Source organism: Felis catus, chromosome C1, assembly GCF_018350175.1.
Source record: "Felis catus isolate Fca126 chromosome C1, F.catus_Fca126_mat1.0, whole genome shotgun sequence".
NCBI lineage: Eukaryota > Metazoa > Chordata > Mammalia > Carnivora > Felidae > Felis > Felis catus.
In genome coordinates, this window is record NC_058375.1 from 104579752 (window position 1) to 104606653 (window position 26902).

Genomic DNA, 26902 nt, shown 5'->3' on the forward strand with positions numbered 1-26902 from the left:
CTGTGTCGGGAGAGTCGTTTGCCCGAATCAGCAAGCCGGTTGTGTGGCTCCGAGACGGCAATTAACAAAAGCAGCAGCAGGATTTTCGGACAAAGCGGGCGTGTGGCGTGAGGGGAAGGCCGGCGTCGAAGAGCACTCTGTGTGGGCCCTGAGCGTGCAGAGCAGCAGCCGAAGTAGGTGGAAAGTGCAGGCGCGGCGGGCTGGGGGGGGGCCCAAGTCCAGTCCAGGGCCGCCGAGCCTGCCTCGAAAGCCGTCTCGGTCCGCGCCGCCTCTGTCGCTGCGTCCCAAACTTTGGGGGGATGTTGGGGACTGCGGAGTCTCAGTCCGGGCGCCTCCCCTCCCGCCTCTTCGCGGCGACCTTGTGTCCACACGCGGCCACAGGTGCGGCCGGGACGGGGCGACTTGTGGACCTGGCGGGGCCCCGGGGTGCGATCGCTGTCCCGCACAGTGTAAGGTCTTTGTTGTGGGGCACCTTTTATAGAGGGAACGGCCTTAGGGGATAATTGTTGAGAGGGTGCGAGTCACCCAGAGCGAGCAGACAGGAAATAGCCACCGCTTAACGCGGAGAGTACTTGTGTTTCTTAAAAAGGGGCAGCTGGCAGCTCCCTGGTGGTCTAGTGGCTAGGATTCGGCGCTTTCACCGCCGCGGCCCGGGTTCGATTCCCGGTCAGGGAATGGGATTCTTCTTACTGGGCTGCCCCCCCTCACGGGGAGCAGGGAGTTTTGCTGTGATTTTCCCCCAAATTGGCGGGAAAATGGAGTTAACTATTCATTGAGGATACATGCCAGAAAGCAGAACTACTAGGTGAAATGGAGTGTGAATTTCAAACTATCAATGACACTACCCACGACCCTATAAGCACCAATTATAAGCCCCCACCTGTATGACGCTTCATTTCCCCCGCTCACCCCCACGTTTAAAATTAACACTAGAGGGGCGCCTGGGTGGCGCAGTCGGTTGAGCGTCCGACTTCAGCCAGGTCACGATCTCGCAGTCCGTGAGTTCGAGTCGGGCTCTGGGCTGATGGCTCAGAGCCTGGAGCCTGTTTCCGATTCTGTGTCTCCCTCTCTCTCTGCCCCTCCCCCGTTCATGCTCTGTCTCTCTCTGTCCCAAAAATAAATAAACGTTGAAAAAAAAATTAACACTAGAAATTATCAATCCCTTAGACATAATTTCAAACTTTACTTACATCAAGCAACCTCTTCATAGTCAATTTCCCCCATGGGCTTTAAGTCCACAAGAGACAAACTGGAAGTATTTCAGAAATCTTGAATTGGGAGTATTTCAGATATCTTGAATTGAATCTCAAATTGATCTGTTCTGGTATTTACCTTTTCTTCCAGGTAAGATTAGTCGCAGTAAAAATGTAAGTCTGCCTTTTTGCTTACCGTGGTCTCACCAGTTCTAAATTCTGTGGGTATGGAGCTGTTTCATGGGCACATTTCACCTTTAGGAACTTTGGAAAAGTTGTGCACAGGAGGGTCCCTAAATCCATCTTTGGAAGTGTTGGCAGAAATAAATGAGCACTTCAACTTGTGAAGACCTAAAAGTGGTTGGAAGCGGAACAGATTTTTAAAAATCAGAGAGTTGTTTCAATAATTTAATTTTCATTTTGATGGCCACTTTATTTTTTTGAAGGAAGATAAGACTTATTTTATCTTTATTTACTTATTTTTTAAAGTCTATTTTGTTATTTTTAGTAATTTGTACACCCAAATGTGGGCTCAAACTGATGATCCTGAGATCAAGAGTCTCTTGCTCCTCCAACTGAGCCAACCAGGCACCCCCATTTTATCTGTTTTATGAGGATATTAGTGGAGGGAAATTGCTTTATTGGATCAGTAATTTTTCTATATTTTTATTTCTCTAAAGGAAATTTAATGATAATAATAAATTAATATAAATTATAATAAAAAGATTAATAAGATTTAATAATAAAATTACACATCTTACATTATTCACATTGATATAGTTGGCCTATGCTGGTCATGTATTGCGCACTGTATAACATTACCTGATGAGTTATGTTCAGCTAGGTGGTAATACATACCATAATGCAGCTATTTATAATTCAAAAAAGGAGGTAAAATGGGAAGGTGTTATGATCTCTTAGTGTAGTCCTGAGATCAACTGAATTTATACCATGCTCTCACATACTTTAGAAGACTATGCTATAGTAAAATGACATACCTTAGAGCCAGTGGTTGCCCGTTTCCTGACCCAGCATGATATACAGGAGTGACCATAGGGGGAAAATGGCCTTTTGAAGGACTTATCTAATATATCTCTCTTACTGGAATGACATCAGAAAAGTAAAGGGAAGGTTCATATGGAAAAGGAAAATTGTCTGCTTTTCCCTCTTTCCCAACCCTTAATACCCAATGGGGGAGCAAATACTCTGATTCTTCACGTATTAGGATAGATACTGAGCTTCCTTTTCTTTCTTTTTTTTTTTTTTTAACTTTTTTAACGTTTATTTATTTTTGAGAGACAGAGAGAGACAGCATGAGCAGGGGAGGGGAGAGAAAGAGGGAGATACAGAATCCAAAGCAGGCTCCAGGCTCTGAGCTGTCAGCACAGAGCCTGACGTGGGGCTCGAACCCACAAACTGCTAGATCATGAACCACGAGATCATGACCTGGCCGAAGCCGGACACTCAACCAACTGAGCCACCCAGGCACCCCTGAGCTTCCTTGTCTGATGGTTGAGGACACACTATATTAAAATATTATACAAAGGGGTGTGGCTACTGCTGCCCCTTTTCTATCTGAGCATCAAAACCTGCCGCCTGGCTGGTGTCAAGGAGAGCCTCCAACCCTGCATCTATTTGTCTTTTTTCTGGCTCTCTCCTCTCAGAGGACTTGTAGCATCAGATTCATTTGGGGAAGTTTGGTTAAGGTTGTTTTGTGCTTAGCAGGAAAATCTTCTAAGACCTTGAATTGACCAGTTTACTGGGATTCCCTCTACTGGGGCATAAACCCTACCAATAACAAATTGTGATTATATACATGTTGCCGCTTTTCATTGTATACATATCTCCCTCAGGAACCCCACACCCACCAGGGAACCTAGGTCATTGGCAGAATGAGATTTGGGAATTCTTTGGTCCTCTGGCCAAACACTACTAGTAAGTGCTCTAATTCCATCACTTTTGAAATTATACTCACCATAAATTAAATACTGTTTATTTTGGAGAGTTTAGTTTGGGGGCAATGGAAATTATTGCTTTAATGTTCTTTCTGTACTTTTCAAATTTTATCCATAATGCAGATTTTTCATCAAAAAGTATGGAGGACAGAAGACAGTGGAAGAACAATTTTTACCGTAAAACAAACAGGCCAAACTTTGTTAGGACTTACAAGTTTAGCTTTACAGTGGTGGCTTCTGTATAGAAAGAGTTCCTTACTTTGTGCGGAAAAAGCAGTTTTTTTGTTTTGCTGTTTTTCCTTTTGGCTGCCAGAGGGATTAAGTATTGTCCGAAGGACTTATCTCTATAGTCCCAAGAAACCTCATTTGGCAAGCAAGCTACTGAAAATTGGTGGGGTATATCAGTCACTCTTCCTGGCAGAGATCTGATAACACTGCAGTCAGAGCCACTGAGAGTAAAATTCTTGACTTGCCAGTCAGTATGACATTATTTATACAGTGAAACTTTGGACATCAGCGGGTTTAGCTACTCATGCTAAATTTTGAGCCATCCTCTGGTGCCAAATGTCACCATTTGCTACATTTGCTACAATGGGAGTTTGTCCCATTAGCACTTTCTTTAATACATGACAGTGCCCTGGACAGAAGAATCCCCATTAATACTTTAAGAGCATTCATAGTATAATCATGCAACTCACTGATTTCCATTAAACATTTGCACAACTGTACATTGATTTGGTATGGAAGCCATACTCTTAACTTTAATTTCTTTTTCTTTTTCTTAGAAGTTTTACCCAAACTCTGTCAGTTGAATTCACACTCTGTCTTATAGGAACACAGACCAAGGAGTTGAATACTTGCACTTGACCGGTTACACAGCAGCCTGGAGACCATTTTATCTCCTTGACAAAGAGCTCAGGGAGAGCGAGGAGGTGTGACTATTCTGTGAGGCCCATTGGAGCAGTGAGGAGGCTTCTTATTGCCTGAGGTCAAGGGTGAGGGGTAGAGAGGGATGGAGTGGGGGCCATGGGGGAGCAGTCCCACTAAAGTAAGCACAGCCTGTATACTTGCTTTTGGTTTTAAGAGGTTATCCACTCAGTCTCAACAAACTTAGTAATAGCTAAAGCACCATTTAGGTGGCTGCTTTCAATCCTTCCTTGTCACTGCTCATCCTCCAATTGTCTATCAACATATGGGGACTATCAAAAGGTCCTTACTCTCCTTTTCATAATGACCACTTAGGGGAGATCATCCTGGGGAGCCTTCTCATATCCCCATGCACCCCCTTCTGTCTTTTCGCCGAGAAAGTACTGGGACTTTACTGCCTCTGCACTTAGCACCAAATTTATCATGCAGTCTAGCAGTCCCTAGGCAGTAGTAGACTGTGTTTGTCACACTTTTGTAGAATTGACCAGTAAGGAGACAACAATCTTAAATGAACTGAGGTAGTTACTACTTAGACACACAGCATAAGCAAGTGTAGTATGTTGTCAGCTCCCCGCATCTATAATCCCATAGCAGGACACCATACTGGAGGGATCAAATGACAAGAAAACACAAGTGGTGGCTCACTCTGTCGTGAAGGAGCTAATTCCATATTGCTGTCAAGCAGTTTGATAGCTTGTAGTTGCATCCTACAGGGGTGGAGGCAAGGTGGAAATTTCCGGGTCTCACCAGAACCAGGGAGACAGGTGAAACTGCCTGCTTATGGTTTGCCCCAGGACAGTCAACCTACTACACGAGATCAGTGAGAAATAGCCATACAGTAGCACCTCACAAGACTGCCTATCTTTCCATGTTCCAAGGGGATATTCAGCCAAGATTTGGGTCAAACAACATTGAACCTTGCCTATGTGGCCCATGTGGAGAAGTACAGGGTCACCAGAGTGCCATAAAAGAACCATTCTATACCTCGAGCACTGAAAAGGAGGTTGGCTGGATAGGATATCTGTGATTTGCCCTTCTTTACCGAAGTTTCTTGAAAATGCTGCTCCACTGTTGCCTTGCTTTCTATGTTAGTGCTTATCTAATTCTGTTGCTTTTGTAACTTATTTCATAGTTTTGTCTAGAGCACCTGAGGATGTTTTCTTTATTTTTAAAGTCTAATAGTTTTACCGTGGTGTTGTTTTGAAGTTGATCATCCATGGTCAATCCCTGGTACCTGATGAGCCCTTTCTGTGTGCCTTGTCACATAAGCAATGCATCATTTTCCTTTTTATAATAAAATCAAGTCTCCTAGGCCTGATTCCTGTTTAGAGAAAAATCTTAAAAACAAGAAATTATGTATCACATTACAATGTTTATTGGACAAAGACAAAGATTCTCAGACAAGTTAAAACAAAATAGTAAAACCATCCTGATGATTTCAACACAATATTGCCAAGAAAGGACTTTAAAATATCACCATCAGTTTACAACAAACATACAAAGACATAATGTAAGGGTTAAATTGTAGTGTAGGGCTAACGCGTAGCTAGAAAAGTAACAGCTTTGTTCTGACACTGAATGTCAAGAGATAACAGCCTTGCTTTACACTTGTAAATCACGCTTCATACTCTTGTAAATCAGGCTTTACCTATGAAGGAAAACAAAAGCTCAAAGAAAAGAGCATCAGAGGCAAGGTCAAGGAGATCCACTGGTTGCAATTTAGGCAGAAAGTCTAAAATAATCACCTCATTCAGCAACTGTTTCTAACTCATCTGGCAACTGTCCCTAACTCATCTGGGAACTGTTTCTCTGTTCTGTTCCCAGGTAATGATAAAACGATGTGATCGGCTTTAAAAACTCTGTACCCCGGCTGTTCGAGGCCGCACTCTTATCAAGAGTGTTGGTCCCAATCGGTTGGCTTTGCCTCTTATTGTAGTAAACTTTGTTGTGATTGTCACTGGTGCCCATAGCATTCTGTTTCAGGAGTCGTGTGGATGCAACAATAATATCAGAATAAGGAAACCCTTGAACATGAATAAATTTATTTTTAAAGAGTGAAATGTTGCTGGTTTGAAAATAGATTTTAAAAACTTAAATTTTAAGCTATTCTTAGATGAAAATTAATCACCCGCAGTCTCCAACGCAGTCACGCACTTAGTGCCCTCAAATGGGAATCCTTTGAAGGAGCGTCCAAGAGGTAGAAAACAAACCCGGATCAACCGTTCCCAGAGTCTTCAGTTCTTTTTCCCTAATTAAAAGTCTACTTTAAGGGCTAACACCTGTTGGGGCGCACTGCCAGGCACGCGGCATCCTCGCCGGAACAGCCACGCGCCCGCGGGAGGCGCGCAGGTGGCGGCGGCTGATGACGTGAACCTACACGTTTACAGCAGCTCCCCTCGGGTCCACGCGAGTTCCTCCTCACCAGCCTCCACCTTTATTCGTGCTCAGGGGTGTCTGCGGGGCCCTGTGGCTATTGTCCTCCCGGGACTTTGGTGTCTCGATCCTCGCTCTGCGCTGACACGTGGCCCAGCGGCCAGCCCAAGGCCCAGCACGGGCATCGGTGACCTGGTAGCTTTTTGGGTTCTGCGGGGCCTCCAAGGGAAAGGCTGAAAGTAACTGTGGTCTTAGGTCCAAATCGCAAACCCTTTCGCCCCGCCCCGCCCAGACACTCCCACTTTCAAAGTCAGACTCACTAAATGATTGCTGAATGCCAAGCACTGGAGCAGTAACAACCCAGAACTCTAAAAGACCGTATTTGCCTGTGCGGTGTAATTTTGTGGGATAAACTATAAAGGAAATTACTGCATTGGCCGGGAATCGAACCCGGGTCTCCCGCGTGGGAGGCGAGAATTCTACCATTGAACCACCAATGCTTTCCTGCACTGTGTAGGTGAAGTTTAGGTGGCGTGTCCAGAAAGACTTAGCAATAGTTATAAGAGGTTTTTTTTCAAGTGCTGGCTAATAGCTATTAGCTATTAGCTATGGGTTTTTACAGGCAACTTAGACAAAACTATCAAAATATCTGATTTGTCTGTGCAAATTCTTAACTCTGAAAAAGGCTCTTTCAAACTGCATAACAGACTCCAATAGAAAAATATAAGTTCATCCAGGTTCCTTGTTTCTGTTCCTAAATCTTCAGTTATTAACCTCAAACTGTTGTCTGAGTGGTTCCTGAAGGTAACCTGGTTACTTGGGAAGGTAACCTAACTTGTAGGTGAGGTAAGTAAAATTCCAATCCAGGAAAGAAATAAGAATCAGAACCAGAATTAGTAACCAAAAAGAGAGAAAAGGACAGAATCAAGATAGATATAATGAAGAAATAAATTTTAGTCCATGTAGTTCTTTGTAGCTTTTTTTTTTTGTAAAAGAGTAATGATCAGTCTTATAATCATTATAACGTGTCTGCTTTTTAAGGTGTATAAAACCTTAGCATGGATATATATGAAAAGATTAGTAGTATTAAGTTTGCATTTAATGTTGGGAGAATCCGCTTTCTCAAGTTAATAGGCTTTGATTTACTAGCTGTATGAGGAGTAGACTATTTTATTTTATTTTTTTAAACTGAGTTGAATCCCCAGCAGCTTTTTTTTTTTTTTTAAGTTTATTTTTGAGACAGAGACAGAGCATGAACGGGAAGGGGCAGAGAGAGAGGCACAGAACCGGAAGCAGGCTCCAGGCTCTGAGCCATCATCCTAGAGCCTGGTTGCAGGGCTCAAACTCACGGGCCGCGAGATCGTGACCTGATCTGAAGTTGGACGCTTAACCGACTGAACCACCCAGGCGCCCCAGGAGTAGACTATTTTAAAGAAATACTTTATGTTGAAATATTAATATAGTGGTCTTTTGTTGAAGTTCAAATAACGGAGAGATTTCTTTCTTCAAATTTCCCTGGGGAAATTAAACTGAAGTGAGGAACCTGGAGAGCTCCTCCACACCTTGGGACTAGGAATCATTATGACTTTTTGAAGGACAGGAGCACAGAGGTGCAATGATGCCTCTCTTGCTAGAAGAAGGCAAGCTAGGTGGAGGCCGAGTCATAAACTTGAGCTCAACAAGGAAAACAACCATCACCTCGACCTTGAAGAGCTTTGGCTCCCTCTGCCCTCTGCCCAACGCTCAGGACACACACCGGCTCTGACCAACACGCTTTCAACTACCACCTGCATCAACCAGGGGTACATTTACCCCCACATCTCTTTTGAAACTACAGATCTGCACCTCCAACTCACAACTCCTGATTTACAAGTCACTGCCTCATATGCACCTCAGAGTCACAAGTGCTAAAACTCAAGGCACCAGGGAGTTCCCTGTCAGCATCACACACCACCCTCTGTACCTCTAAGATCAGACCCAGGCACAGTGTGTCCCAAAATGTAGTAGTGCATTATCTCGAATGTTTTAGTCAATCATCAAAACAACAGCCAAATCTGTTCCTGCCCCTGCATAGTACATTTACCCTCACCCCAACCATCCTATTGCCCAAATCAGATCTTGCTATTCTTTTTGGATAAACTCTTCATCCTTCCAACACAGAAATTTGTTCCTAGTATAATTAATAAATAGTGCTTAAATTTATTTGGCTTTCTGTAGGCTCACTGCCACTTCATTACTAAACTCTTCCATCTATCACCTCTTCCTTCCTTCATATAAGTAGGTTAAAAATAATTGGCTCTCCTACAGCCAGTCTACTCTACTCCAATCCATTTGCCACATTGCATTCTGATCACTCCATGATGTAAAGCTGGACATACCTGTAGCCTAAATCCACATCACCCACCACAGTAGCTAACCAACAGCAATCCTCCCTCTCTTGGTCATTGGAGCCCTGGAGACCAGAGGAAGTGTTGGTAAAGAACTGTAGTGGTCAGCCCCTGGAGTTGGTGGGTTCTGGACTTGTAATGGCTTTGAAACACATGTACATGTTGCAGAAGCACAAATCTCTGGCAGAGATTGGAAATAAGGAAGCAAGAACAAAATGCATCACTGTGCTGGTAAACCTGGCTTTCTGACTTTGCAATTTCACCAAGTCAGTTTCCAGACAGCTGGGTTAAAGGCCACCAAAAGGCCCCTGTAGGAAGTTCCCTGCAGGAAACATTCTGAAACTTGGTCTTCTGGAAATTCTTAGCAGTCAAGCTTCAGAGGTGTCCGAGGAGCACAGGGGTCTCCACACAGGGACAATTTTGTATTCTTCAGCTGAGAATTTGCATCCTTTAGAAGGAGCAGGTCCCACCTGAGGTTCTCATCCATCCAAGATCAAACTCCAGAATGGGCTGCTTAGTGTAACAGGGACCGTGTGTTCACCGAGTCCAGGTATGGACAGGTAGCTCCATTTCTGTAAAGCCCAGGAGATGAAGTCTAAGGACCTGCCATGGGTTGTGAGAGAAGAAACCTCATCCAGTGTTGGACGCATGTTGGATGTGTTACAAGCTGAAGAATGTGGGTGCTTCAACAGCCAGCCTCTCATCTTCCCCCTGAGTGTGCCAACTTTGGTTGCAGGCCAATACATATAACTGTTTTTCTTTTCTTTTTTTCCTCCACCACAGTAATTCATTCACCTCTACTTGAATCTTTACTTCAAAGGCAAGTCTGGTCTATGCAAGGATCCAACAGACAGGGATCCAACTCACTGCAGTCATTTGAGGAAAGGGAGAAAAAGAATAAAATGGGCAGCTTTGGGGAACAAAAAACTATTAAAAAGTGTGTCTACACAGTGACATGCTGCCTTGGGACTGAGACAGGACTGTGATCATGGAAGGATCAGTGCTTAGCATGAGGTGCACAACTGTTCCTCTAGGGTATGGAGTAAGTTCTGGTGTGTTGCTGGGACATGCATCATTTGGAACTAATATCCTTGTCACAATTGTGTGCAGAACTTCTGATATCATGACATCACCTCCTAGAATATGAAGAATAACTTCGGTGTGTTTCTCTCTTTGGAAATTGGTTTTGGAACAAAGCCAGAAGATTTCCCTTCCTTGTCGTGCCTGTATTCTTCTGATTTTCTGTTGTCGTGATACATGTAAATGTATCCGTAGGAGGAGACTTGAGGAACATAAAGAATGTCTTACTCTCTCCTTTAGATTGCCATTCCATAAACTTTTCTTGAACTCCCTATATATTACATTGGACCAGAAAGTTGAGAAATTGGGCAATAAAGAAATTTCTCTCTAAAAGTCACTACATCATGAATGGTCAAAATCATACATTAAGTTAACTTCAGGAACCTAGTATCTGAGAAGTCAGTTCCTTTTGAATGCTAATTATTTGCCTTTTCTAACTGCTTATCAGACAGCTACAGTTACTTTACACATAGATGAGTATTCACTTTCTGCCTTAGGTGGGCACAGCGAATGCAGAATAGAAACTGTTCAGAACGAGAGAGAAACTGAAGATTGGGTGAAGTGCTAGGAAGTGCTAGAGCCAATCCAACTTTAACAGCTGACCACTCAGTTAACAGCTGAACACCCTGATTGACCACTCTTCACAAATGAAATCACATCAAGTGATAATGTGGATAATTGCCAAAGCAGAAGCATGTCCAGCTTATCTCTACTCTGTCCAAAATGGCAGCTCCAGAAGGCTGAAAGTGCAGGACCGTATCAAACCTCTGTTTCTTTGCTACATTCATAGGAAACACAGTAATTTCGGGGATACCAAAACAAGTAGGACAGAAATGGCCATCCCCAGTTTTGGTGTTCTGAAAAGACAAAACTAAGGGGGTGGAGGTTGGGGGACAATGTTGGAAGTTTGATGGGGTCTTTTCTGGTTCCATGAAAATTTTAGGGTTGTTTGTTCTAGCTCTGTGAAGAATGCTGGAGTTAGTTTGATAGGGATTGCTAGCCTCACACTTAATATAAAAGTATAAGAGTTTCTTTTTATTGTAATTACTGCTATTTTTGCTGCATTTCATAAGTTTGGACTCCTGATATTTTCATTACCAATTACTGATAAATTTTAAAATTTCCTTGACTTTTTATATGGAGTTTTTTCTTCTATATGCTGTTTTTCTTTTTCCATTTCCCTCTTCTCATGGTTTAGAATTTTTACATGCTATTTCTATTCTTTACTGATTCTCCTAAAAGTATATCATGCATATTTTATATAAGAAATTATAAAGATTATCACCAGGATGAAAACTTAAAGAAAAATCCTTTCACCAACTTCATGCTCTAGGCAGTAGCAAAAACATATTACCAAAACTCATTGTTATGGAATTCTAATGTATAGAACGTTTCCTATAGAAGCTTCCTATAGGAGCTTCCTATAGGAGCTTTATTGTATCACTTTTTCCCTCAGACTATTTCAACTTAATGCAAATCTAAGATGTTATCTGCATACTATCAAAACTTTCAACATTCTATGCAAAAGAAATGACCTCCTTAATGACAACAGAATACAGAATTTCTCAGAACTTTACTATTGGTGATACTATTGGTGGTGGTGATTCCTTAATATTCTGAGGAATTAGTGATGAATGACGGTGATATTTTCCTTGCAGTAAGTAACCTATGAGAGGAGACAGAATGGAGTAGTGGTAAGGAACTACAAGTGAAATTGATGTCTGAAGATCATTTTATGATGCAATACTACTTCAGCTATGCTTTGAGCCAGAGCAAATTTATGTTTCATTTTGGTAGCTCTATTGCTGGAGGCTCTCTGCTGTCTATGGGTCAAGTAAGGCAAGAATTTCCCTCCTACACAGGACATGAGGGGTGAATGGCATAATTTCAGTTGTTCTATCAATTTCTCTATCTCCTAAGAGAACAATCCTCCTTTCCTGATTCCCAATCCATATACTTAATTGTGTCTGATGTCTCTGGAGACTACTTTCCACCTAAATATTGAGACTACAATCCTAAAGCCAGCTAGATATAGATATAGATACCTATATATAGATCTATCTATATAGATAGGTAGATATCTATAGATATATATATATATATATATATATATATATAGATACATAGATATCTATAGATAGATATATAGATAGATATCTATACAGATATAGATATATATTTGGGGGATATCATTTTTGAAGCAGGAAATGAGATGACCATTCAAATAGGAAAGAATGGTAATGACCATTCCCAGATGCAACATTAAATCATGGACAGACCTGTTATATGGGCTTTGTCATGGTCAGGAGTGCCAGAAATTAGGTTTCTTGGGTCCTCTCAGTCTAATATATTCTTACAGTTGGAAAGGATCCCAGGATTATCCTGCTGTAGGGTCATCACCAAAAGCATCTCTAGGATAAAAACCAGTGGAGAATTTTTCTGTTGCTTGCCTGAAATCCTAAGTCGATCCTATACTTTTATAGTCATTTGACAGCAAAACCACTTTCTTGTACTGATTCAGCTTCTGTTTATTTAAATCTTTACTCCTGTCACTTGTAGGCACTTGATGGAACAAGTGCTATGACATGGGGAAGCTGTAGGTAGGTGGGAAAGGGGGTCCTATATAGTTGGTTAGGAGGGCATATTTGGCTTTCTCTGGTTGGTCTCATTGAAAGCATGAACAAAAACTAGGGAAGCTGTCTTATTAATCAAATCTCACAATTGGGGCCAATTGTTACCGGGGTTATTGTTTGACTTCTTGAACTGTTTGCTGGAGACAACATTTTGACTTTCTACAACTATGACTTGTAGACTGACTATGACTTGTAGGTTAACTTCCTGGGCTAGTTAGTATAAATAACAGATTGGTCTCCAGGGCTGGCTGCTGCAGATTGTGGCTCAGAATTCTATTTTTATATATGGTCTGGCCATTGTCCCAGTATGGAGGTTCCTCAAAAAGTTAAAAACAGAACTACCCTACAACCCAGCAATTGCACTACTAGGTATTTATCCAAGGGATGCAGGTATACTGTTTCAAAGGGATGCATGCACCCCAATGTTTGTAGCAGCACTATCAACAATAGCCAAAGTATGGAAAGAGCCCAAATGTCCATCGATGGATGAATGGATAAAGAAGATGTGGTATATATATACAATGTGGTATATATATTTTGGCAGTCAAAAAGAATGAAATCTTGCCTTTTGCAATTACATGGATGGAACTAGAGGGTATCATGCTAAGCAAAATTAGAGAAAGACAAATATCATATGGCTTCACTCATATAAGGACTTTAAGAAACAAAACAGATGAACATAAAGTAAGGGAAACAAAAATAATATAAACACAGGGAGGGGGACTAAAACATAAGAGACTCTTAAATATAAAGAACAAACAGAGGGTTACTGGAGGGGTTGTGGGAAGGGGGGATGGGCTAAATGGGTAAGGGGCATTAAGGAATCTGCTCCTAAAATCATTGTTGCACTATATGCTAACTAACTTGGATGTAAAATTAAAAAATAAATTATAAAAAAAGTGAAGCCTGAAATTAATAGCTTTAGCATGAGACTTAAAATTAATAAAAGGACAAAATAAACCCAAAGAAAGGAGGAGAAAGAAGATAATAAAGATAAGAGCAGGGGTGCCTGGGTGGCTCAGTCAGTTAAGCCTGCCTCTTGGTTTCAGCTCAGGTCATGATCTCACAGCCCTGAGACTGAGCCAAGCCCTGTGTTGGCTCCATACTGGGCATGGGGCCTGCTTGAGATTCTCTCTTCCTCTCTCTCTGTTACTCCCCTGCTCCCACTTGCGCACACATGCACATTCTTTCTCTCTCTCTCTCTCTCTCTCTCTCTCTCTCTCTCTCTCAAAAATAAATAAATAAATAAATAAACAAACAAACGAAAAATAATTAAAATAGAAAAATCAAGATACAGTAAGTAAATTTACAAAATCTCAAGTTGGTTCTTTGAAAAGACTAATAGTGTTGACAAACTTCTTGTGCAATTTATGATGAATGTAAATGCAGAAATCTCAAGTACAAATCACTGGCAACCAAATTCATTAATATCTAAAAATATAGAATAAATCATGCTGAATAGATTTACTCAGGAATGTAAGAGTATTTTTTTAACGTTTATTTATTTTTGAGAGACAGAGACAGAGTGCAAGTGGGTGGTGGGGCAGAGAGAGAGGGAGACACAGAATTCAAGGCAGGCTCCAGGCTCCGAGCTGTCGGCACAGAGCCCGACAGGGGGCTCAAACCCACCAGCCATGAGATTATGACCTGAGCCAAAGTTAGAAGCTCAACCAACTGAGCCACCCAGGCATTCCAGGAATATAAGAGTATTTTTAACAATAGTAAATCTATAAATATAATTAGCCACATTAGCAAATTTAAGGAGAAAAAGCACATTATCTCAATTTATAGAGTAAAAGCATTCAATAAAATTTAACATCCATTTGTGATTTAGCAAACTAAGAAATAAAGCATTATTTCCTGAAAAATATATATATACTCAAATCCTATGGAAACATAACCATATAAGGATCAGAAAGGAAGAAATAAACATTAGAAGATCATATGAATATCTATAAAAAAGACACAAAAGAATTTAATTAGTTTCCTCATTAAAAAAATGTTTATTTATTTTGAGATATATTTTAATAAAGAGACCGTGTGAGTAGAGGAGGAACAGAAAGAGAGACACAGAATCTGAAGCCGGCTCCAGGCTCTGAGTTGTCAGCACAGAGCCCAACATGGGGCTTTGGCTCATGAGCTGTGAGATCAGGACCTGAGCCAGAGTCAGAGGCTTAACTGACAGAGCCACCCAGGTACCCCTAGTTTCCTCACTTGCAAAATGGAGATGAGAGTGTCTACTCATAGTTTATTGTGAGGGCTAAATAAGAAAAGATATAGCAAGCATATTTGGCTGGCACATAATAAACAGTCTATAAATATATGCAATGATGATGATAATGATAGCAGATAATCAGACAACATCTATCTAAAGAAAAAAAATATACTTTGGACTGAGCAATGTTGGTTCTAGGAATGTGTCCTCTGAAAATAATAAAAGATAGGTACTAGACTATTCATTGCAGTGCTGGTGATAACAGTAAAACATTGGAAATAACCTCCATGCCCATTAAGAGAGGTGGTGAAATTATGAAACATCTACACAGTGGAAAACTGGAGATAAAATAGTGTAATAATTATGAATATAGGCTTTGGATGTGTTTCAGTGAACTGGGACCCCCTGAGTCCTTCCTAGACCTTTCTTCCTTGCTTTTAATTGTGTCAGTCAGCTATTGCTCTATAATAATCTCAAAAAATCAGTGGCAAATAATAGTATGCCTTTATTTTTCAAAGTTTGCAGGCCAGTTTAGGCAACTCTACTTCAGGCTATGATGGCCAGGACAGCTCTGCCTCACAACATAGCTGGCTAGTCAGAATGTGTTCTCGTTGTGACAATCACAGAAGCACAGGGGGTTTCAGAATGAACACAATGCTGTTTCTATCCACATTTCATTAGGCACCGAAAGTCATGTGGATGAGCCAAAGTCAAAGGTCAAAGAAGTATCCTTAGCCTCTCATGGGGCTGTGGAGGCAGTGCTGATTGAGGAAGGGGGAGAAATTGGGGCCAGTAATTGAATCTACAGCATTATTTGTCATCATTTTAATTCTCTGTTGGTGAGATTGCTACCCAAGTCCGTGTTTGCACTCATTGGACGCATTCTAGTTTCTGTTTAGTTTTCTTTCTTTCTGAATAGAATACCTAAAAATCCCTCTATATCTAAACAACTCTGCCTTAGGAACCAACTCATTTTGATAGCATAGAGCTTCTCCCCATACTCTGAAGCTCCCCTGTTAGGGACATTTGCATTCATGTATGTGAGTTATTTTTCTTCTCTACAGCATTTACATTAAACAGTTAATTTTCTTTGATGTAGCCAAGATAAACACTCCAAATTCATAATGTCTCTCAGGGAGTGGCTTTAAAAAAATAAAAATGGGACATTGATCCTGCACGTATTCCCAGAGGAATAGAGGCTGGATTGTAGTAGGGGAGCTCTTATAAATGAGTTACTCATCACGGGTCACATACAGGTCGATATAGAATAATCTGGATTCAAATGATAAAGTTTTAGAGGCACTGGCCAGTCTTTGGAGCAATTTTAGAAATGAGGGTTTGCTGGGGTGCCTGGATGGCTCAGTCGGTTGAGCATCTGACTTCGGCTCAGGTCATGATCTCATGGTTCTTGAGTTTGGGCCCCGCATTGGGCTCTGTGCTGACAGCTCAGAGCCTGGAGCCTGCTTGGGATTCTGTGTCTCCCTCTCTCTCTGACCCTCCCCTGATCGCACTCTGTCTCTCTCTCTCTCTCTCTCTCTCTCTCTCTCAAAAATAAATAAAGATTTATAAAAATAGAAATGAGGATTTGCCATATTTTAGACTCAAATAATTAGTAAAGGGAGAATACAGTCAGAATAGAATATCAATAAATAAAATATCAAAATAGAATATCAATAAATAAAAACTTTAGTCTTTCCCTTGAATTCCGAGAGTTTCATAAACCCCAAACCCAGAGTTTCAAACTAAGGGAGATAGGCTAAGAAGTTTGAGAACAAGGAGAGAATGACTCAAGAATTAAGGATGTATTTCCCAGAAAAGGAGTGTGATGAAAGTGGTCAGAAGAAGCAGTTTCCTTCCTCTTTTCTAATCTTGGCTTCAGAGCCTCCAGCAGAAACTCTTCAATGTCTTGCATGTTACAGACTTCACTGTTCCCATCAGCTTGGAAATAACATGTGGCTCTTGACGGCTCTGCTTCTTTGGGGTAAGTTGGGCTTACAGGGGATAGCTAGAAGGGTACTGGCTCTGGCTTTGGGGACTCAAGACTTTTTGTCTTCCTTTGGTATCATAGGCTAGAACTCATAAGTATGGGGACAACCGTATTTGTGCTTCCATGGTTTATTCATGCTTATTATATCAAAAGGATGGGAAGAGAGACTTTGAGGTAACATTAGGCCTGGAAGCATCATGTCAAAATAAAGCCTCATTAATAACCATCTATAGGCTGTTCAATGCCACTAGCACCTGATTTGGGGAAAGGGAATAGAGAAAGACTCAAGAGACTTAACCTGGCCCCTCAGAGTCTACGTTAGTTTTGTCTCCTTGATTCTCCCTTCCTTGCCATCTCCCGCTGACCAATTTATGTCCCTGTTCTTTGGTCTCTTACAGTTCCAGCTGGTGCGCAAGCGGGTGAGTAATCTTAAATTCAATTTCTCTTCCTCTGCCACATCCCTGCACATGGGTTTTGTTATCCTGAAGAAGAGAGTATCAGGAGAGGATAGAAAGAAGAGGGAATTACAAATTATGTAAAATCCCCTATATTTAGGGTATGATTTTGATAAAATGCTGGGTTTTAAGGTTTCTACGATTTTCTGCAAAAGCTTCGACCTCCGAACTGAATTGCCTACGTGTGTACATAATAACAGGAAAAGGCCAGAATTGCAAAAACATAGAAGTAGCTCTGCTGGGTTTTTCCCAAACCAGTCCCTTTTAGGAAAAAGCTGAGTGGTTTCTTCTCAGAGAGAACCAAACAGGTACCAATGGCTTTGAAATGAGGAGTTTGAGCCTTGGTTTCTGATGCAGATGCTAATTAAGGCCTGAGATTAACCCTCAGAGACAGTATAGCCCAGAGTATAAGAGAACCAGCCCCAATCAGCTTGCCTTAGTTTACTAATAAATTAGTCATTTATTTCTCAGGAACCCCAAATCTCCAACAGCCAGATGCAGATTTAATAACATGAACAGAGCTCTCTGCATGGGGTCTGGACACTTGCAATGGCTGGCTTTTATAGGATCCCACTTGCTTATTTTTCCATCTCATCTAAATACATATTTTGTCCTTGTGCTATCCATAAAACCTTACCAATTGTTCAGACTTTCCTTTTGTTCCACTTGTTTGTTGTTGTTGTTTATCCCCAAGCAGACCTTACAAAGGCAGTGATCACCTTGCAGCCTCCATGGGTCAGTGTATTTCAAGAGGAAAACATAACCTTATGGTGTGAGGGACCCCATTTGCCTGGGAACAGCTCTACACGGTGGTTTCTCAATGGCACAGCCCTTCAGACCTTGACCCCCAGATACAGAATCGCTGCTGCCAGTATCAGTGACACTGGTGAATACAGGTGCCAGACAGGTCTCTCAGTGCCAAGTGACCCAGTACGGCTGGAAATCCACAGAGGTAAGTATGGCATGGAACAGGAGAGCTGGAAATCACAAGGTCTTCCTTTGTGTTTTCTTCTTTCTGGATGCCACATGTATGTGTTTGATTTATTGGAGTATGTATGAGTCTCAGGTCTATGCGCCTACCAGGTGAAATGAAGTCAAGACACTCAGAAAATCACATTAGGGTCCTTAAACTGTGCCCCAACAGCACACCAACTGGGACAGCTGTGAGCAGGGTGTCTCCAGTAAAACCTAGACTGTAAGGTTTTATTATTTAAAATTATGTAACTTTGTTGAAAAAGTTTTGCCTGCACATAGTAAATAAGAATTCAGAGAAATGAACAATGATGAACAGTGAAGTCTCTTTCCCATCCCAAACTCCTATTCCCACAGTCACCTTCTGTAGAAACAAAACTGTTAATATATATAAACTTAAAAAAAAAAAAGTGGTTGGTAGACTACTCTATATACTGTCCTATCACTTGCTTTCATCACTTAAAATACCTTGGAGGTCTGTTTAAATCAATAGAAATCTGCCACGAACTTTCAAATGTCTGCCAGTATGGCTGTGCTGTAACTGATTTAGCCATTCTCCCTTTTACTAAACTTCTGTGTTTCCAGTTTTTTGTTTTTACAAGCAATGTTGCAATACACATCTCTATACATATAGTCTGGGACACATTTCATAGAATATCTGTAAGATAATATTCTGGGCATGAAATTATTGTGAGACTTGAAGCATTTTAAACAACGATGGATAGAAGAAGGGGGGGCAACCCCACTACCCACTTAAATCTGTAAAAGGTTTCTATTTGTTAAGAAATGGAAACCGCAATACTCCCTAGGGCAAAATGTTTCATTGTCAATACAGATCACTCAAATGTGTTTTTTCGTTAATCAAAACCATTAAGGTAAAACTTCTGTGTAATTGATAATGTAAAACTTTATGCTGGGGGCAGAATTAGATTAATGTGGACTAGGTTGCCTTTGGAGGAAATGTGTTTTAAAATACTGGGAATGTGAGAGGAAATGCTAGGTGTTCCTCATGAGTCTCTTTGGACTCTGGGAATCAGATCCCAGGCTACAGGTGTGAGGCAAGCCGACAGAACTGTTTTAGCAAGAGACTTTGTGTGTAGTTCAAGCAGAAGCAGTGGTGTTTCGTGGTTCAAGTGACAAAAAATGAAGCAGGGCTGGGAAGAGGCCATTTTTCTTTACCTCTGCACAGACTCCAGAAACCCCAGCATTGGTGACTTCTTGAGAATAATAGCTTTTACATTTTTAACATTGTATTACATATTATTATATTATGGATCTCTTACATTTTAATGTAAATTTTTATTGAAGTATAACACACATACAACAAACCTTAAGTGTATGCCTCAGTGACTTTTCACCAAATAAACAGCACACAGAACAATAGAACATTTCCAAAATCATAGAAACTCCCTCTTGCCCATTTCTTTAAAATTTTTTTTTAATGTTTATTTATTTTTGAGACAGAGACAGCGCATGAACGGGGGAGGATCAGAGAGAGGGAGACACAGAATCTGAAGCAGGCTCCAGGCTCTGAGCTATCAGCACAGAGCCCGATGCGGGGCTCAAACTCAGGAGCTGCGAAATCATGACCTGAGCTGAAGTTGGTCGCCTAACCTACTGAGCCACCCAGGTGCCCCAAGACCCCCCTCTTGCCCATTTCTAGTCACTACCCCCAATGATGACTTCTAACACCATAGGTTTTCGCCTGTCCTTTAACTTCTTCGTATAAATGAAAACAATATGGTAGGGTATGTACTCTTGTGTTTGGCTGCTTTTTCTCATGTTCATTGTGAGATTCATACATGTAAAGTTGCAATTCATTTGTTCTCATTACTATTCAATATTCCATATTAATTCATGCTATTGATGCATTCTTGGGTTGTTTCCAGTTTGGGCTTCTTATAAATAGCACCACTGTGGGCATTTTTGGAGTAAAGATTTTATTTATTTTTTTAAGTAATCTCTACATCAACATGAGGCTCAAACGTACAACCCTGAGGTCAAGAGTTGCACGCTGCACTGACTGAGCCAGCCAGATGCCTTCACTGTGAACATTTTTATGCATGTTTTTTGGTGCACATATGTACACGTATGTGGAATTGCTAGGTCACAAAATGTGCATATATTCATTCAGCTTTAGTATTCAAAAGTGGTTATAGCATATTACACCCCCACCAGTGCATGAGAGTTCTGGTTGCTCCTCCTCCTCATCAACATTCAGTGTATTTTAGCCATTCTATTGCATGTACAGCAGTTACCACGTAGTTTTAATTTGCATTAAAACTAATGACTCATGATACTGAGCATTCTTCATGTTTATTGCCTGTTTGGATGTCCTCTTTTGTAAAGTACCTGTCAAGGTTTTTTGCCAGTTTTTCCTTATTGTTGTCTTTCCTTATGGACTTGTAGGAGCTCTGTATTTTGGATATGAATCCTTTTTCAAGTGTTGCAAATATCTTCCACTCTATGGCTTGTCCTTTCACTATCTATGTTGTTTTCTTTTTTCAGTGAAAAAAGTTCTTACATTTCCTGTAGTACAATACATCAGGGTTTTGGGTTGGTGCTCACTACACCCTATTTAAAAATGTTTTGCCATAGGGGCACCTGGGTGGCTCAGTCAGTTAAGCATCCAGCTCTTAATTTCGGCTCAGGTCTGTACCTTATGGTTCCTGGGTTCCAGCTGGCAGCGTGGAGCCTGCTTGGGATTCTCTGTCTCCCTCTCTCTGCCCCTCCCCCACTCGTGCCCTCTCTGTCCCTCTTTCTCAAAAATAAATAATAAACATTAAAGGGGCGCCTGGGTGGCGCAGTCGGTTAAGCGTCCGACTTCAGCCAGGTCACGATCTCGCGGTCCGTGAGTTTGAGCCCCACGTCCGGCTCTGGGCTGATGGCTCAGAGCCTGGAGCCTGTTTCCGATTCTGTGTCTCCCTCTCTCTCTGCCCCTCCCCCGTTCATGCTCTGTCTCTCTCTGTCCCAAAAATAAATAAACATTGAAAAAAAATTAAATAATAAACATTAAAAAAATGTTTTGCCACAGTTAATCAGCAGTGGAGGATTCAACTGCAGTCACCCTAGCTCGCAGTCACTTCATTTAAATCTGTGTGTGAGATCACAAAAATACAGCTGGCCGAGGACCTACATCCTAATTATATGGCTTAGAATGAGTGTCCCCAACCTGCTCCAAGGCGATGAGGATGGAGAGAATGTCTTCTGAGTAGGAAATTGGTAATGTCTGCCAAAAGCTGCATCCTACAAATTTTGATATATAATATTCCCATGATCATTTAAGGCTAAATATTTTTAATTTTCATTAGTATGCATGTATTCTTTTTTCTTTTTCTTTATGAATTATTTACAAGTGTTTTAGGAGGGTGGCTTCTGTTATCGTTTTCTAACTTTATGGCATTTTGGTTAGAATTTATGTTAAATATGATGTCAGGTATTTAGTATTTGTTGAAAGTTGCTTGTGGCCTAATATGTGGTCCATGCTTGCACCTGTTGCATGTGTGTTTGGAAAGTACACGAATTTTCTCTAAGCTATAGCATTCTATATAAATCCACAAAGTCAACTCTATTAATTGTGTCATTCGAATATTTTATATCATTACTAGTATTTTTGACAGTTTCTGATGGAGGTATATTAAAATCTGTGGATGTATAAAGCAAAAGGGTCGGTGTGTTTGGGCAGTATAGTCTTTGAGCACCATTTTGCCGGGAACGGGAATAAGGGAGGGAAGAGTATTGATTATATTTAGAAACCCTGTGGCAGCATCCAAAACTATAAAAACATGCTACATATAGCACTGGAATGTCTGCCTTTCATTCTTAGGTAAGTTCTGGAGGGGGAAAAAGCACTACTGTCCCTTCTCTTTTGTCCTTTAAGAACCTCATCCTCATTTAGCCACACCACCTACCCCAGGGAAAGAAAAAGGAAGCATCTTTAGTTGTGTGTAGAGGTGTGCATCACAAGGGAAGGCTCCTTGGATGTGGGGCTTGTTTTTACCAGCTCTATCACTGATCTGCACAGATGTATGTGTCCTCTATCAATTTAGAAGCATATATTCATCTGAATATGTTTGCTGTTCTGTGTGTTTGTCTTAGCACCTGGGATCCCATTAATAACTTGCTCAGGACTTGGAGTGTATTAGTTTTTCATTGCTGTGTAACAAATTACCGCAAACACAGCAGCTTAAAATAGCATACATTTATTATCTTTCCATGGGTCAGGGCTCCCAGCACAGCTTGGTTGGGTGGTCTGCAGAGGCTGCAGTCAGGGTATTGACTGGGGTGTGTTCCTTCCTGCAACTCTTCCAAGCTCACATGGTCATTGGCAGAATTCAGTTCCTTATGTGGTAGACATGATGTCCCCATCTTTTTGCTGGCTGTCAGGTGGAGGCTGATCTCAGCTCTGGAGGCAGGCCCCTGCCCTTATGGCCCTCTCCCAACATAGCAGCTCACTTCTTTAAGGCCAGTGGGAGACCTTCTCGGTCCAGTCAGCTAAGACAGAGTCATAAAATGCAACGTCATCATGGAAGAGACTCCCCACAACCTTTGTTATGTTCTGTTGAAAGTCACAGGTTCTATCCACACTCAAGGGAGTTACACAAGAGTGTGACTCATCCTAAGACTCATCTTAGAATTCTGCTTACCACATAGAGTAAGTTATTTTTGTCCCAACCAACTTATGAAATCTGGAAAGGGAATATAAAAGGGGCTGTGTGCACAACTGCTGGAAAAGACTTTTCTTCCCAGCAAAGCTAAAGATAGTTAAGGAATGGGCAACAGGCCTCAAATTCAACAGAGTTACAAGGTTGGAATGTTATAAAGAGAAAAAGATAAGAAAGCCTCCTTGTACCTCTGCCACTGTATACATACATTTTGGGTCTACACTTTCCAGATTGGCTACTACTCCAGGTCCAAAGCAGAGTCTTCACAGAAGGGGAACCTCTGACCTTAAGGTGTCATGGATGGAAGAATAAGCTGGTATACAATGTGGTTTTCTACCAAAATGACAAGGCCTTTAAGTTTTCTCCTCAGAATTCTGAATTCACCATTCTGAAAACCAGCCTGAGTCACAATGGCATCTATCACTGCTCAGGCATGGGAAGGCATCGCTACACATCACCAGGAGTCTCTATCACTGTGAAAGGTATGTGTCTGAATAGTCATAGAGCTGTAGTTTTAAGGGCCATCATAAATCATCACTTCAGTTTGTGAGTGAAGAGACTAAGTTCCAGAGAGGCAACTGCCTCGCTGAAGGCCATGCAATGACCAGTGGCTGGGCCGGGACCAGAACTGAAGTCTCCTAGGTCTGTGTGTTGCTCTTTCCAGTAAACCACAGCTCCCCATCCGTAATCCCAGGAGCTAAAGTGAAGGCCAGGGCATAGTAAGGATCTATTCCATCAATTTTGTTTCAGGTGCAAGGAATAGAGACTCACTCCAGATGGGTGGGAGAGTTATTAGAAAATAACTCAAAGCAGTCTCACAAAATCTCCATAGAAATGGAAGCCATGATGGGGCGCCTGGGTGGCTCAGTCGGTTAAGCGTCCGACTTCGGCTCAGGTCATGATCTCACGGTCTGTGAGTTCGAGCCCCGCGTCGGGCTCTGTGCTGACAGCTCAGAGCCTGGAGCCTGTTTCAGATTCTGTGTCTCCCTCTCTCCGACCCTCCCCCATTCATGCTCTGTCTCTCTCTGTATCAAAAATAAATAAATGTTAAAAAAAAAATTAAAAAAAAAAAAAAGAAATGGAAGCCATGAATGGGGCGCCTGGGTGGCTCAGTCGGTTGAGCGTCCGACTTCAGCTCAGGTCATGATCTCGCGGTCTGTGAGTTCGAGCCCCACGTCCGGCTCTGTGCTGACAGCTTAGAGCCTGGAGCCTCCTTCGGATTCTGTGTCCCCCTCTCTCTCTGCCCCTCCCCTGCTCATGCTCTGTCTCTCTGTCAAAAACAAATGAACATTAAAAAAAAAAAAAAAAAAATGGAAGCCATGAAGACATTAGGACTTGATTACATTTTCTATCTGGCAGGGGCACTGAAGCCTCTCTGGTTTTACTTCTCTCTGAACATCTATCTGCTAACTAAGCAGTTTCCTCCGTTCCAGCTTGCACATGGCCTTCATGGTAACTCTTTCATGTTAGTACATTTAACTACTAGCAACTGTTTTCTGTCTGAAAAATAATTCATTCCTATGGGAAAGAGAGGATTTTCCCAGATTATCTTTTGAGGCAGTAACACAAGCAATGAGTCACTGAACTGGCTAGTGTGGGGGTCAGTGTCCACTCCTGGGCAACCATTACCAAAAGGGCACGGTCATATAATCAGTACCACGGCTATTCAGGGAAGCATGGACCGTGTGAAGGTATTCTCCCCAGTAGAAAATGAGGAAGCTGGTAACTGTAAGTATATCTATGAGGAAGCCCCAAGAATGCCTTTCTGCTGGAAGTGGGACAGATTGTCCATGGATGCATTCTCCAGGAGCAGGGTTCCTGAGAAGGAAGGAAGGGGGTATATCTTCTGTAAAAAGAACCTTGACACTGAAGCAGGCAACCCTGTCCTCATCAACTTTTTCTTTAGAGCTATTTCTGGCCCCAGTGCTAAAAGCATCCTTGTCGTTACCACTCCTGGAGGGGCATCTGGTCAACCTGAGCTGTGAAACAAAGTTGCTCCTACAGAGACCTGGTTTGCAACTTTACTTCTCCTTCTACACGGGCAGCAAGACCCTGATGAGCAGGAACACATCCTCTGGATACCAGATACTAACTGCTAAAAGAGAAGATTCAGGGCTATACTGGTGTGAGGCTACCACAGAAGATGGCAGTATTGTCAAGCGCAGCCCTGAGTTGGAACTTCAAGTGCTTGGTGAGTGAGAATAAGGGGAATTTCCAGGCACAGAGGAAGATGTGCCCTTTTCTCCTTTGGGGCTGAGGTCTGTTTAAGGGGATTTCATGGCCCACTCAAGAAAAATCCATGAACAGGCCTTTCCACTCTCTCTCTCTCTCTCTTTTTAATGTTTGTTTATTTTTGAGAGACAGAGTGTGAGCAGGGGACAGGCAGAGGGAGAGGAAGACACAGAATCCGAAGCAGACTCCAGGCTCTGAGCTGTCAGCACAGAGCCTGAGGTGGGGCTCGAACTCACAGACTGTGAGATCATGCCCTGAGACGAAGTCGGACACTTAACTGATTGAGCCACCCAGGCACCCCTCCACTCTTGATTCATAACTTCCCTATTCTCATAAACTTCCTTTCCTTTCCTTTCCTTTTTCACTTATTTCCTTCTTTCCTTCTTTATTTTCTATTTTCTCTCCTCTCTCCTTCCTCCCCCCTCATTCCTGCCCTCAACCCCAAAAGTCTGATCAGCAATATATTGAGTTCTTCCCATCTATTGTCATGGTATGGGGATATGAAGACACTGGGGTGCAATTCTTATTTCCAGGAGCTCACATAGTAAATTGGAGAGATGGGGATTTTGTGGATTGCACATAATACTTGCCCAAGTGTCTCTATCTGGCTGGGGTGCAGAAACTGTGAGCTCCAAAACAAAGACTCTGGGGAAAAAAGTTTATCTTCAACCCAAATTTATTTCAAGCATTAAATGGCATAGAAATAGCATTTATGTCAGAAACTAGGAAGTCCACTGACAGGGCCCTAGCCGTTAAGCTGTAATGAGGAGGCTGCCCATGGTCTGTTACACCACATAACCCAGGTAGAGCACCTCTCTGCCCCCTGAAATGACCAGTCCTCCACTGGGGACAGGCATATCAGGTGTCAGCTAGCTTTCTCCCCCAAGCAGAACTCTCAGCCAGATTCCTCTGGGTTCTAAGTAGCATTTCTTCTCTTTGTCATTTTCTTTTTCAGGCCTCCAGACACCAACTCCTGTTTGGTTTCACGTCCTTTTCTATCTGTCAGTGGGAATGATATTTTTGGTGGACACCATTCTCTGTATGATTATACATAAGGAACTTCAAAAACAGAAACAGTGGAATTTAGAAATCTCTTTGGGCTCTGGTCCTAAGAAAAATGTAACTTCCTACCTTCAAGAAGATAGATACTTAGAAGACATTTAGAGCTGAAATGTCAGGAACCAGAACAGCTGCAAGAAAGGATACACCAGAAGTCCCTAGAGGGAGGGCAGCAGTAGCGGCCCAGTGGGTGCCCACGGGTCTAGACAGCCCCTCCCTCTTCTTATCCGGGCAAGCACTGGGGCACAAACAGCCGGAACTTTAGACACTGAACTGTGAGTCCCATGATAATCTGACTCACTCAAATAAAGCAAACAAATGAATGGACTTCAGTGGAGATTAACTTGGAATCTGGGTAATCAGGGATGCTTTGAGGTGAAGCCTACTCTAAAGAAATCTTGAAAAACTTGCAAATGCAGTCTAACCTGCTTATCCTACTAGCTGGTTTGAGCAATAATATATTTCTAGGGACAGGGTGAAAAGGTGTGTACATGTATACAAGAGATTAAGACAGAGAAAGACAGAATGAGAGGGAGAAGGAGGCAGAAAAAGAGAGAATGGATCTCAGGAAGAGAAAAGGGCATAGATCTCAAGGGAATATAACTCACAGATGGCTCCTGAGAGACTATGGCAGGAGCGCTCACACCTCCCTGGAGTCAGCGTGGTTGTTTGGTGGCTTTTCTCTTCAGCACACTAGCAGGGGACGCACCCACACAGCTGGCAGAGCCACAGGGCCGTTCCTCCCCAGGAGAGATGGGTACATTATTTTT

General features: G+C 42.0%; 1 protein-coding gene, 2 long non-coding RNA genes and 2 other non-coding genes across 5 annotated transcripts; 2 read left to right on the plus strand and 3 right to left on the minus strand.

Moving 5' to 3' along the window:
* Positions 1 to 33: 33 nt before the first annotated feature.
* Positions 34 to 26459, plus strand: FCGR1A (Fc gamma receptor Ia). The gene is given in 8 exon segments (XM_023259101.2): positions 34 to 173; positions 16683 to 16744; positions 17149 to 17169; positions 17903 to 18157; positions 23072 to 23323; positions 24748 to 25032; positions 26029 to 26231; positions 26234 to 26459. Coding segments are annotated over 7 exon segments (1125 nt in total). The 5' UTR covers positions 34 to 173; positions 16683 to 16713; the 3' UTR covers positions 26312 to 26459.
* Positions 604 to 675, plus strand: TRNAE-UUC. The gene has a single exon. It is a non-coding gene; the product is annotated as a tRNA-Glu (tRNA).
* On the minus strand, positions 6878 to 6948 carry TRNAG-CCC. Its single transcript has one exon. It is a non-coding gene; the product is annotated as a tRNA-Gly (tRNA).
* LOC123379050 lies at positions 11470 to 12849 on the minus strand. The gene is made up of 2 exons (XR_006583009.1): positions 12195 to 12849; positions 11470 to 11581 (listed from the first exon to the last, which is right to left on the minus strand). It is a non-coding gene; the product is annotated as an uncharacterized LOC123379050 (long non-coding RNA).
* Positions 22364 to 23192, minus strand: LOC109502587. Its single transcript, XR_002161271.2, has 2 exons — positions 23050 to 23192; positions 22364 to 22671 (listed from the first exon to the last, which is right to left on the minus strand). It is a non-coding gene; the product is annotated as an uncharacterized LOC109502587 (long non-coding RNA).
* Positions 26460 to 26902: the final 443 nt, after the last annotated feature.